Source organism: Acinonyx jubatus, chromosome B1 (assembly GCF_027475565.1).
Source record: "Acinonyx jubatus isolate Ajub_Pintada_27869175 chromosome B1, VMU_Ajub_asm_v1.0, whole genome shotgun sequence".
Classification (NCBI taxonomy): domain Eukaryota; kingdom Metazoa; phylum Chordata; class Mammalia; order Carnivora; family Felidae; genus Acinonyx; species Acinonyx jubatus.
Window position 1 is genome coordinate 144,636,489 of NC_069382.1, and position 13,927 is coordinate 144,650,415.

Genomic DNA, 13,927 nt, shown 5'->3' on the forward strand with positions numbered 1-13,927 from the left:
CAATAATTGCTAGAACTGGGTGATAAACCTCTGGAGTTATACCATCTGTCTACTTTTATATATGTTGAAAACTTTCTATAATAAAATATGTTTTATGGGAATAAATAAAAGTAAAGAGTTCCTGGGTTGGTTGGACTCTCCTATACCTCCCAGAAGCAAATAAAATCTTCTCTGGAAGCTTTGAAGCACTTGCATGGGAAGATTAGCTTATAACTGTTTCTTTACAAAAAAAAAAAAAAAAGACAATGAGAAGACACACTGAAAGTAAGAGAGGAAAAAAAACAAAGTTCAAAATCAAATCTGCAAAGACAGCAAAGGTATAAAATAATAAAAGACTTTATTGAAAAATAATAAAGAAGTTAAGAACTATCAAAGCTGGATAGAAAGCTTTGGAAATAACAGAATAGAACTTCTAAATACCAAAAAAAAAAAAAACTATAATTCTTGAAAGGAAAAATTCAGTGGCTAGTTCGCTGACAGAATAGAACCAACAGAAGAAATAATTTAATAAAGAGAAAGAACTGAAGAAATTACCCAAAATATAACACAGAGACCAAAAGATAGGAAATGTAAAATAAAAACAAAAATAAAAAAACCCCAAACCAAAAACAGATTAGTAGAAGTAGAGCACAAAATGGAGATATATGGCAAAATTCTACTTGGAATTCCAAAAGGATGTATTAGAGATTGAAAGAGTCAGACTTCCAGAATTCTACAAGTGATAAAAGACAGGAAGATTCAATAATCTAAGAATTAATAAAAGACTGGAAACCCAATTTTCCAATACACAATAAAAAGAGATCTACGCTGACACAAGTTACAGTGAAACTCCAGAATAAAGACAAAAGAGAAGATGATAAAAGCATCCAAAAGACAAGAATGATTACTTACCAAGCAATGAAAAGTGTATTGACAGTTCACTTTTATGAAAGTCAGAAATGGAAAATAGCTTCTACATGCTGGAAGAAAGAGCTTTTAACCTACAGTATATATCCAGAGAAACCATCTTACGAGAATGGAAGTGAGACAAACACATTTTCAGATGAACATAAATGAGGGTTTACCACACAAAGATCACCCCAGAAAAAATTTCAATAGTCTAGTAAATAAGTACTGTTTAGAGGAAATAATTCAGTCCAAAGAAAACTCTTCCAAAATGGAAGATCTGAAATGCAAAAAAAAAAAAAAAAAAAAGCAAAGAAAAGAGTAAATTTGCATATAATTCTAAAAATACTGACCATGTCTAATTAGATTTTAAAATCCAGATAGCAATCAAATCTAGGTAATAAGAACACAGGACTCAGGAAGGAAGATCAACATTAAAGCATTCTTTAGCCATTAGCAGTTTTCACCAGAAGGATAAACACACTGAATACCTTCAGAACTTAAATATGCATATTAAAATATACAACATTGGGGCGCCTGGGTGGCGCAGTCGGTTAAGCGTCCGACTTCAGCCAGGTCACGATCTCGCGGTCCGTCAGTTCGAGCCCCGTGTCGGGCTCTGGGCTGATGGCTCGGAGCCTGGAGCCTGTTTCAGATTCTGTGTCTCCCTCTCTCTCTGCCCTTCCCCCGTTCATGCTCTGTCTCTCTCTGTCCCAAAAATAAATAAAAAACGTTGAAAAAAAAAATTTAAAAAAAAAAATAAAAAAAAATATACAACATAATCACTATAAGAAAAGATACAGTGTATAACTTTCAAACTAACACAAAACAAATTAGAATGAAGACAATAAAAAAATAAAACTGTATCAACCTAAAAGAGGGCAAGAAAGGAGAATAAAAAAGAAAGAACAGTGAGGCAAATAGAGTGTTAGGGAAGTAGAAAGCAAAAATAATGTGGTAAAAATGAATCCAAATCTATTAGTCATCACTATCTATTTAAATGGATTCAATATTTTAGTTAAGAGAAAAGACTGTAAAAATGGATCCTATGTGTTATTTACAAAGAGACACAAGACACAAGGTGTATTGTAAATAAAAGACTGGAAAAATACATATCAGGGAAGTGAAAATTAAGTTACCAAACCTTTATTAGTACAAAATAAAATAAGCTTTAAGGCCAAAAGCATTGTTAGAAACAAAGAGAGGCACATAAAAAGTTCAATTCACTGAAAAGATAAAATAGATACAAATGTGGATGTACTTAACAACATGGCTTCAAAACAAATAAAGCAAATATTAACAGAAAACAATATGTACAAAAACTCCAATGTAATAAACTGCTTCTTTGAAAAAGGCTTATAAAATTAACAAACCTCAGGCTAAATCATCAAGGAAAATAAAAAGAACAAATCAGGGGTGCCTGTGTGGCTCAGTCAGTTAAGTGTCCAACTTTGGCTCAGGTCATGATCTCACGGTTTGTGGGTTCGAGCCAGATTGGGCTCTGTGCTGACAGCTCAGAGCCTGGAGCCTGCTGCGGATTCTGTGTCTCCCTCTCTCTTTGCCCCTTCCCAGCTCATACTCTGTCTCTTTCTCTTTAAAAATAAATAAACGTTAAAAATAAATAAATAAATAAATAAATAGATAGATAGATAGATAGATAGTTTTAAAAAGCACAAATCAATGACATTAGGAATTTAAAGGGAAAAGTAACATTCAGATTAGAAAAAAAAGATAATACTATAAACATATCAACAAATTTGAAAATATTGGGGAAATGGAACAAAATATAGAAAAATATAAGTTACCAAATAGAAAAATAGAAATTATGAACATTTTGCAACCATTAGAACATTTTGATCATCAGTTTTATAAGTTCCACATAGAAACTACTCAGCCCATATAGTTTTACAAGCATGTTTGATTATTCAAAAAAAAGATCATTGGCATATTACACACAGTAAAGAGAGTATTATATTCTATTTCAGAGAATGGAATGGAAATGGAATAGGAGGAGAAACACTCCCCAGCTCTTCTATAAGGATAACATATTCCTGATACCAAAATCAGACAGGGACACTATGAGAAAGAAAACTTGCAGGCCAATTTTACTCTTAAACAGAAGCAAAAATCCAAAATATAGACATATATATTATACTATAATATATATTATACATTATACTATATATTATGTTATATATCATTATAATTTATATATAAATATGAAAACTATGTATTAAAAAACCCTACCAGGTTGCAAGGTTGGTAAAATGACAGAAAATCTATTACTGTCACTCACCAAGTCGACAGATCAAAAACAAACAAACATGTTTTTATCTCAATAGCTTCAAAAAGAGTATTTGTCACTGTCTTCATTAAGGACAGTTACCACATTAAAATCAGATGAAGGATGACAGTGGCTGAATGGTCAACAGCTTATCCTGCCCTCTTCGGTGGTGAAGGAAATATGATTTCAAACAACTTTTTCAGATTGAAATGAGATCTATCCTAAAGTATTCTATTGAGGAGATGTGTCAACACCAAGTGGTCTGTGACTCTGCCAAGTCAGAAAGAATATTAGCTGTAATATAACTCTCAATAAAACTGTCTTGGTTTTGAATAAATTAGTATTTCCTAGTACTATAAAGAAAGTGGAAGGCAATGATAACCATTACTACAAACATTTACCTTGAGTTTATGCTCTTTCCTGTTCACAATCACAGCTGTGATTTGCTGGTCCATGAAAATCAGAATGGTGACCAACAAAGCAGGGATCGCAGCTGCAAGGTACACCCACCAGGGGTTTCCTCCAAATGGTGGGACAAACCAACCTCGGTTTGGACTTGTTGGCTTGAAGAAGAAGGAGAACATTTTCAAACGATATTAATACATACTGTTTGGTGAAAAATCAATGGGAGAGATACACTTTGATTTCTGGAGAGCCAACATTTCAAAATCAGAAACCGTTTTACTGATAGGTTCAACAAAGATTAGTCACCAATAATTTCCTAAAGGTGATTATTTTTAAGGCAGTTTTTTAAATGAAGGAGACTAAGACTATAGGTTGAAGGAAAACAAGTACATGCCATTTTGTGTATTTAGGATGATCTAAGGTAAGGACTCAAGATGGAAGAATGTGACTTAAGTTTAAAGAGCAGCCATTAAAAAAACCCAAATGTAATAGTCAGTAAAGACAGACAAGAAATTTGAATGAATTTTGTTCATGAATTTTAGCAATTATACCCAAGTTATTTCTACTACTGACAAATTGTAATAGTTTCACATCATATTATATAGAAAAGGTACAAATATTTTTTTTTATTTTATAATAGAACTTGTTTAATACTCTGGTCTTTCTTATACATATGAACAGTGACCCAGAATAACTGGTTTAATCCTCAGAAATGTTACCAAAAATGAAAAAGATGATCATTTTTCCACTTCTCCTGGAATATTTTTCTATCCTCTTCCTAACATTAAATAATGCAAATAAACTAAAACAGAATCCTATAAATTCTTTTCTCTATGTTTACTATCAAGAAAGTCTCACTTCTCTGAAGATATTTGTCTTCCGTCTCTCTTTGCTCATAACTACATCACTGAATCCATCCACATTTTATTCCTTTACCAGGTTGTGAGCTTGGAAGGAGGGAACAACTTTCTCTTGTTCATCAGTACATTTCATATCCCCTGGAAAGGGCCTGACTCAAAGCAAACATTCAATAAATACTGACTTAAATGAAATAATCACTGAATGATTGAAAACTTATGTTTGCAAATGAATATGAGATGGCACAGATAATGCAACAAACATTCTGTTTGCTGTACCATATGGTCTCAGGGATGGAATGAGAGAGGCTAGGAGTGCTCCATAAAACAGGTGAAAGACATAATGAAAAATTAGAAAGGGATATATAAGAATGACTGAAATGTAAATTTTACCCATTAGGCCTGCACATACCAACAGATTTATAAAGTGAATAATTCTTATATCTTCTTTGTAATAATTTAAAAAAATTTTTTTAATATTTTGTTATTTTGGGGACAGGGAGAGACAGAGTGTGAGCAGGGGAGGGGCAGAGAGAGAGGGAGACACAGAATCCGAAGCAGGCTCCAGGCTGTCGGCACAGAGCCTGACGCAGGGCTCGAACTCACAAACCGTGAGATCATGACCTGAGCCGAAGTCGGTCGCTCAACCGACTGAGCCACCCAGCCACCCCCTCTTTGTAATAATTAAAATGTACATTATATATAGACGTATGTATATATGGCAGGTAGTTTTGTAGCAGGAAAAGAGTAATAACATAATCTTAGGCATTTTCCTTACTCTTTCTGAGCTCCAATATCAACTTCATAAAATCAGGATGATGATAGTTGCATTACATCTTAGAATTATTATATGGACCAAGAAGGGGATTAGTAGCATGAAAATACTTCAGCTCATTTTAAATACTCTAAAAATATAAAGCAGAGTGTATTTTTCAATAAAACTCAATATAATGTGAACCCTGCATTTAATCGTAATCAGGCAGTCAACTTTAGTGAAGGAATAGACAAAGAATATGTTTGCATCTAGCAAAAGACCATTTCTGAAATAAGGAAATGGATAATCCTACAAAACCAACTCAAAAATATATGACGAACTAGAATAGGGGAGAGAAAAGAAATCCATAGCGTTCTACGAATGACCAAAAGCAGAAGTTCACCTACCTTGAACTCACTTGGCACAATTAGTTTTGGAGTATCCACACCCACCAGGGCATCTATTACACAAAAGATTAGAATGGACAAGATAATGGCGAAGTCACTGATAAGTTTTCTTGCCTGAAAAAAATTAAAAAGAAACCAAGGAATGTTTAGTGCTGGATTAATATATTTGCTTGTGTTGGAAATGAACAAAGAATTCTGTCTTTATAGTAACAGCTTCACCAGCAAATTAAAGGAGGTGTCACACTGTAGAGAGATTATTTCTCAAATTGTTTTTGCATTGCTTTCTCATCTAGCCAGAAATAATTGAATCCCACAGAAGAAATCAGTGTGTGTGTGTGTGTGTGTGTGTGTGTGTGTGTGTGTGTGTGTGTGTGTTGGGGGGGCGGTTGGTGTTTGTGAGCTTATGCATGCATGCGCAGGCTGGGGAGAGAAGTCGCAAATAATATATTCCTGAAATACTGTGCAAACATTCTTGCTGTATGCAGCATAAAGGATACCTAGATAAGGTTGAAATCTCAAGGCATATTGTAAAAACCTACACAAAAATACAGAATTCTATTTATAATTTGGGAATAGCATTGTGTGCATACAGCAACATAATTCCGTAAGTTAACCTGAAAACACTGAGAATCCAGCAGGAAAGGGGTTACAAGTTCTAGGTGACTCAGTGTACTCAAGACCTCAGGGAAACATGATGTGATGGAAGATGAAGATTTGAGGACATCCCCAACTTTGTCAAAGAACATGTTTTTCACTATAAGTTAGTGCTTAAAATGTCTGTATGTGGGGCATCTCTTCTTTACCACTTTTTTTTTAAATTTTTTTTTATTTGACGTTTATTTATTTTTGAGACAAAGAGAGACAGAGCATGAACGGGGGAGGGTCAGAGAGAGAGGGAGACACAGAATCTGAAACAGGCTCCAGGCTCCGAGCTGTCAGCACAGAGCCCGATGCGGGGCTCGAACTCACGGACTGTGAGATCATGACCTGAGCCGAAGTCGGTGGCTTAACTGACTGAGCCACCCAGGCGCCCCTCTACCACTTTTTAAATGTGGTTGCCATTAGCTGAAAAACTTGGAGCTTCCTAAATATCTGCCTCTGGTCAGGACAAGGGCTGAGGTTTATGGGATGTAGAAAACCTTCCCCTTGTATGGCTGCAGAATGGTCATTTCTGAGTCAGTAGGGAAGCATGGGGTGTCTGATGGCACTGACAATGGCCGGGAAGCATTACTAAGAACACAGGCACCTGAGTTTCCCCTAAGGTTTATATGCATGGTGGCATGTAATCTGATCATTCGACAAGAATTTACTCACTAGCTTACACTCTAATCGGGTGTTAAGGATACCACAGTGAACAAAATAGACGCAATCCATGTCTTCACAAAGGGAACATACCCAAGGAAGCCTGCTCCAAAACAAATCAGGGTTGATTCAGTGGTTGTCAAGTTACCTCAGGGTGAGCAGTCAATGTTCTGGTATTGTCAGATGAAGAGAGATCAGGGAGGGACCGAGTGGCTGCACAGTTCTCAGGACAGGGAATCTTTTGAAAGAGTAGTGGGACTCCTGCAGTCAGATGTTCAGTAGGAATGGAACTGAGAAATGGAAGTACTTGGCAAGGTGGGTATGCCAAAGGCCACAGTAGTGCTCTCTTCTTGACCACTGCCCAGTGCCAGGAGCCTTGGGTCCTAACTAGCAGCAGGACCAAAGATGGCCTATTTGCTTTGAATTCATTTCCTTTTGAAGGGCTGGATTTTGCTAGGTTTAGCTCGCTTAAGAACTACACACAAAAAAAGGCAGAAAGTCAGCTATGGGATGTGTTAACTTGCCAGTTAACACCAATCATACAGTAATGTCAAGCACAAATAGATGGCAGGGGTCAATCTGGGGAGGAAAATATAGGGCAGCAGTTAGGAGCACAGTTTCTAAAGTCAGATGACCTGGGTTGGAATGCTAGCACCATTATTTCCTCTCTGTAAATATATATCCTTTCTTAGCTTCAATTACTCCATCTGCAAAATGTAGCCAAAATAATCCCTACAAACTTCATCAGTTTGTTATAAGAATTAAATAAGACAAGCCATGAAAGTTTTTATCATAACATCTGGAACATAATAGATTCACCTAATACATGTTAACTATTGTTATTTCAAGTTCCATGAGGTCTCCTTGGCTGCAGAAACCACTGGAATAACTAAATAATCTACCATCAGGAGGTCTCAAGAAGGAATTATCAATTCCAAGAAACAAGACATGATATGGAAGCCCAGTAATAATATGGAACTGCCACTCAACAAATTTTGATTGGAAGTATTTGGAATCCCTGCAGAAAAAGGATGTTTCCCAGGGCTCAGTATTGGAGGAAACTCCCATTTCTTAAGCTTTGTACAAGTAAGTGTTGGCAAAGGCAATTCAAGATGGTCTGGCAAAAATGGTCATGTGAAGCATGCTTAGGAACTATTAAGATGTTATAATATCTCTCTGGTCCAGTAGGTCATAAATCACTGGAAGACCAGAGGTCTTTTTGCAAAGGCAAAAAGAAGTTCTCTTTTTTTACCACCCTCCCAGTCCTTACCCAAAAAATCTAATTTGTTGACAATTTAGATATGCTAGACGTTGTTCAAAAGGGGGGGGGGGAATGGTTATTAAAAAGACAGTGCTCCTCCTTTTTCTCATAAACAGAAGAAGAGAAGTAGAGGGTGGCAAATGAATTAAATCTGCAATTCCTTGGTATAAAGTCCCAAGGAACTGTTCCTCTGGCCCTCTAGGAGACAGATCTGCATGACTGGCATCACTACCAAACACCTGGGACATGTTTCTTCCTTAGTTAGAAGAGTTATTCTTAGCCTTCCATAAACTAAACACTGAAGCCCTAAATCTGCTCTTTCAGTTCTCTTCATCTTTATTAATGGCAGCTTATTTTTTCCTATTGCTTAGGCCAAAAACCATCCACATAACTCTTCTCTTTCTCTCATATCCTATATCTAATGGATCAGCAAATGACCTTCAAAACATATTCAGGATGCTGCCACTTCTCACCACCTCCACTGCTCCTTTGTCTAAGGCACCACTTTATCTCCTGTGGTTTCCTGCTTCCTATCTCATCTTCCTGATTCTATACTTGCCCCCCTTCAGTACACTGTCAAGGTATCCCAGAATCATGATGTTAAAACTTTGGTCAGATAATGTGGTAGGCAAAACAATGCCCCCTAAGGAAGTATACATCCTACTTCTTGGAAACTGAATATGTAATGTTGCATGGCTAGAGAGAATTAGGTTGCACATAGAATTAAGGTTGCTAATCAGATAACCTTGAGTTTGAAGAAATGATTTGGCATTATTCTGGTGGGTCCAATGTAGTCACCAGGGTTCTCATAGATGAAAGGGGGAGGCAGGAGAGCCAGTGTTAGAGTGATGTGCTATGAAAAAGACTCAACTGGCCATTGTGGGCTTTGAAGATGGAGGAAAGGGCCATGAGTCAAGGAATGTGGGTGGCCTCTAAAAACTGCTAAAGGCAAGGGAATTCTTTCAAGGGAGCCTCCAGAAAGAACACAGCCTTGTCAATTCCTTGACATTAACCAATGGGACCCATTTCAGTCTTCTGACCACCAGATCTCAAGACAATAAATCTGTAATGTTTTAAGCCATCATATTTATAAAAATTTGAAATAGTAGCCATGGGAAACTAATGTAAATAAATAGATTACCTATTTTAGTTATTAGTTTCCCAAATTTATATATATGTGGAAGAAATATATATGTGCAAGAAATGTACATAGTTCATATACAATATACATAACATAAATATATCTTGGAAGAACTTCAGCAATGATATTCTTGTCAACTGTGGCACTATTGTAAGTTTAAAAGTAGCTAAAAAGACAAATGTTAATAAGATTTGAAATTACATTTCTTAAAATTTATGGGGTAAAAGGGCTACTTTATTAACAATATTGCTTAACCTCATTAAAAATCACAGCCAGGGTGATATGTTCTGTATAAAATACTCACTTCTATTTCCCCTCCCTTCCCCTTAAATCGTACAATACAGCTCAGTTACAGCAGAAACCACTCCTGGAGAGTGTTTATTGTCAGACATGCATTTCTAAGACACTAGATCCAGTTTAAACTTCATAGTAAGGAAATTGATTTTTCCCAGGCCACCTTTGTATTCGACTCCAAATCCTCTAATTGGAGAAGGCAGGTAGGGGTGCTATTTTAGTAGGCTGTTCAGGTCTTACCGTATACTAAAATTAAACTTTAATTCGAACAAGGTAAAACTGACAGTAGAAATAGAAAGTGCCCTAAAAATGTCAAGTACTGAGTACACTCTAGGACTTGTGAACGAGAGCTTTCTCTGAGTCTGACTTTAAGGAGATAAGAATCACTCTCTTGAGGTTCTTCTCACATTTCCAAACACACTTAGAAAAAAAAAATACATGGAGTTCCTTTCATTTTGTTTAACTTCCATTTTCATCAAACTTGAGCAGTTTCAAAAACTCTAAAACATCACCCTTTTATGTGCCAATATATAAATAAAGAAATCAAATAAGAAACCCATAGTTCTTGGGGGCACCTGGGTAGCTCAGTCGGTTAAGTGTCTGACTTTGGCTTGGGCCATGATCTCACATTTTGTGAGTTCGAGCCCCACATCGGGCTCTGTGCTGATGGCTCAGAGCCTGGAGTCCACTTCAGATTCTGTTTCTCCCTGTCTTTCTGCTCCTCCCCTGCTTGCACTCTGTCTCCCTCTCTCAAAAATAAACAAAAAAAAAAAAAACAGAAAGAAAGAAAGAAAGAAAGAAAGTAACCCATAGTTGTTATTTTTTCAATATATGAAATTTATTGTCAAATTGGTTTCCATACAACACCCAGTGCTCATCCCAAAAGGTGCCCTCCTCAATACCCATCACCCACCCTCCCCTCCCTCCCACCCTCCATCAACCCTCAGTTTGTTCTCAGTTTTTAAGAGTCTCTTATGCTTTGGCTCTCCCCCACTCTAACTTCTTTTTTTTTTTTCCTTCCCCTCCCCCATGGGAGAAACCCAGAGTTCTTAATTCCCTTCTAGATCTCACTCGTCATGATTAGAGGTACCAAAGTTTTCATGAGAAACAAGTTTCCACAAGATTTCACATCTAATCTTATAGATTTGGAGGCCTCAAACCTAGCTTGGACAGACATAACCCATGGATGTTCCTGTAGCCAAACACTAAGTCTCTCCAGGTTCAAACTTCAATATCCTAGGAATATAAACTATGGCAATCTAAGTGAAACACAAACTAAGATAACTTATATATAGCAAGGGCTTGCTATAAACAAAAATAGTTGTGTGTTTTTTTAATGGTACAGTGATGTGCTACGATGTATAAGATAATTCCTATCTCCATTCATGAATACGGCAAAGAAAAATGTGTTTCAATTAAGATTATTTTATATAAGACTGGTTTTGAGCTATTTGTTTGTTTGCCACTTTTTAATTATAAAAATGAAGAGAAAAATATTTCTGTCCTCTTCAGAATTAATTATAAAATATCTTGATTAATCTAATAAGAAACAATCAGCTTAGCTATTTAAACTACCAGAGCAAAGAAGAAATGACATGGATGGGAAGGGAAACTCAAGTAACCATACACTGTCCTCCATTCTTGGGCAAAAACAACCTAATAAATCTATTATAAACATACTCTTCATGAAGGATGGTACTTACTAATTATTAAGAGAGTCATAATCATGGAGACACCAACGGGGAGAAGCTAGTTAATTTACAGCGGGGAGAAATGAGTTTGGTTTCCCTGAAGCCCCAGAAGACATTTGGTTTTCCCTTTGCGAAGGCTACAGCTGCTCCTGAGTTAACGGGGGAAAGGCTGTGGGCCTGCAGAGCAGCTCTCGATGGATGGAGCTGTTACAGAGACAAGTACGGCAGCAGGCACCCTGTGGGTTCTCGATAAATATTAATCAATGATGTCAGTTCTTCTCACAGTGGTGAGACTGCTAAACAACAATGTAAAAGAGCGTTTATTCCAGATGAAAAACAGTATACCAGATAAATGTGGTGCCTTCTGGCAATCGTGAAAAGGCACAAAATACCATGAGAAAATTGAAATTGGATTCCCTCCCTAGTAGCCAAAGCATAGCACTATAAAATAAATAAGCACTAATATCAGTATAGCAATCATAATACACTGTACTTTGAATCAATAATACCCACTGTAATTAGAATTCAATAAAAGTAAAGTGTGATTTAGACTCCAGGATTTTCACCCTGTAACAGCCAGAGTCAGAGAGCTGGGGAACAAAGAAGGGAAATGGATTGGGCACTTTATCTGAGTGGGGCTTAGAGCTTCCCAATGAAAGTCTACCTGAAAGAGAAAATAGTATTTCCAATCATGGAACAGAGGTGGAGTGGCCCTACGAAGCAGTTTGGAAGGAAAGTTGGTGATATTTCACGCTTGGGACTCTTCCTGCCTCCTGCTGTAAACCTGAGCAGAGCACGAAACCTATTAAGTGTATGCCAGAAGCAAATAATCAGATTGCATGAGAGATGCTGTACCTCAACCTGGTCACTATATTCTAAGTAGAGAGTACAAATCTGGAGCTGATCCAGAGATGGGTAACCAGAGGAATAGGGTTCCAGAAAACCCACTGCATAAAAAATGATGGTCGTCCTTGAGAAGTTGCAGAGAGAGAGTGTCTTCAAATATGTGACATCTGTCACAGGGAAGAAGGACGAACTTGTCCTGTGTAGCTTCAGAGGGCAAGGGAAGATCCTGGGGACAGAGGCTGTGGCAGGCAAGATTTGTGTTTCTATCAGGAATTCCCTCAGAGATAGGAGCTCCTGTTCTAGGAAGCATTCCGCAGAGGAACACTTGTCAGAAATTAAGAGGTGGTATTGGACTAGATGGCATTCAAAGTCCTAACGCTAAAATTCAATCATTAAGACCCAATTAACAAAATTTCTTGGCCCTCTAATAGTGTTGTCTTGATATGGCCCCCAACAGCATATAAGAAAGACTTCCAGGACTTAAAAAGAAAGGTGGTTTTATAATTATAGTAAGGTACAAAAATCAACATTTTAAAAAGAATAATTATTAAGTCATGTGTATAAGTCAGACAATCTGAAAATGGAGTAGGAGGTCATTTTGTGTTGATGAATGGATTTCAATGCTGGTAACTTTCCTATGATGATCAAGTAAGCTGAAAGAACTCAGGACCAATAAAGAACCATGGTCAAAATTACTGTCCATAGACTGTTTAAGAGCACTCACAGAACACTTGGCCCCTTAGTGCTCCTAATCTTATTTTTCTTAGGGCTCAATTCAGGTTAACTGCATTTTTTGTCATACGTCTATAAGAACTGAAGTATTTGTAATCTTTGTTAAATGTTTAATAGGCTGAGTTGTAGTTATAACCAAATATCCCTTTGTTAGTCTTACGAAAAAATATGAAAATCAATTTTGGATTAAAAACAAATTTGACTTTGAAAATTACTTTTCTTGGTATACAACAACACAAGAATTTGAAAATCTGATTCCCGTTCACTGACAGCAAAGACATTTTCTGGATAAGTTTCAATGGCATAATGTGGTCTGATGTTTCTGCAAGAAACACCCAAACATCACCCAACATTACCAACACTAGAACATAGGATGGAGAATACATGCCCATGAGTTCTTACTAGTTTTTGGATACATTATTGGTTTTAGTTTGACAGTTATCATTTACCAAGAGAGTTTCTGGGGGAAAAAAAGAAAACAGAAAGGGATGTCACCTAATTCTTGTAAAGAGTTGTTTACCAACTAAACACATCCAACTTTAATAGAACTGTCACAGGCCAAAATGTCAACTAAAAGTCACGGAGCCAGAAATATAGCAAATTGTGGAATTGTAGACTGTGTTTCACATGGATGAAAACTAAATGTGTCACCTAACTGAAATGCTCATTATATTTCCACTGAAATTACAGAAACTCTGTACTTTTTTCTTATACATAAAGCCAGCTCCTCAAACCATCATCAAATTACTTAGGTCACAGGAAAGCACCGAAGTGTGATTCCATAGAAGACAGTAAGCATGAATGGATCAGAAGACTCAAAATGAGTCACACGCATCTGAAAGCCCAAAAATCTAACTTATTCAACAAATATATATTTAGTTCCTACTATGTGCCAGACTCATGAATTACCTATCTTTGTATCCCTACCCCCTCGAATTGTATCAAGCACACATTAGGGACACAATATTTTTTTTCAATATTAAATGATAAATTAATTAATTATATAGTATAAAATACTGGGTTTTTTTAAAGGATATCAAAGAAAATTCTTCTCAAGTGTCATCTAAA

At 36.6% G+C, this 13,927-nt stretch overlaps 1 protein-coding gene across 4 annotated transcripts in view; it reads right to left on the reverse strand.

Moving 5' to 3' along the window:
• Window positions 1-13,927, reverse strand: part of SLC4A4 (solute carrier family 4 member 4) — a 353,101-nt gene that overhangs the window by 36,976 nt on the left and 302,198 nt on the right. For all 4 annotated transcript variants that reach the window (XM_027058126.2, XM_027058106.2, XM_027058136.2 and 1 more), the window contains 2 exons: window positions 5,593-5,706; window positions 3,571-3,732 (listed from right to left, as the gene is read on the reverse strand). In XM_027058126.2, the coding sequence (XP_026913927.1) occupies window positions 3,571-3,732; window positions 5,593-5,706 (276 nt within the window). The remainder of the gene's footprint in view (window positions 1-3,570; window positions 3,733-5,592; window positions 5,707-13,927) is intronic.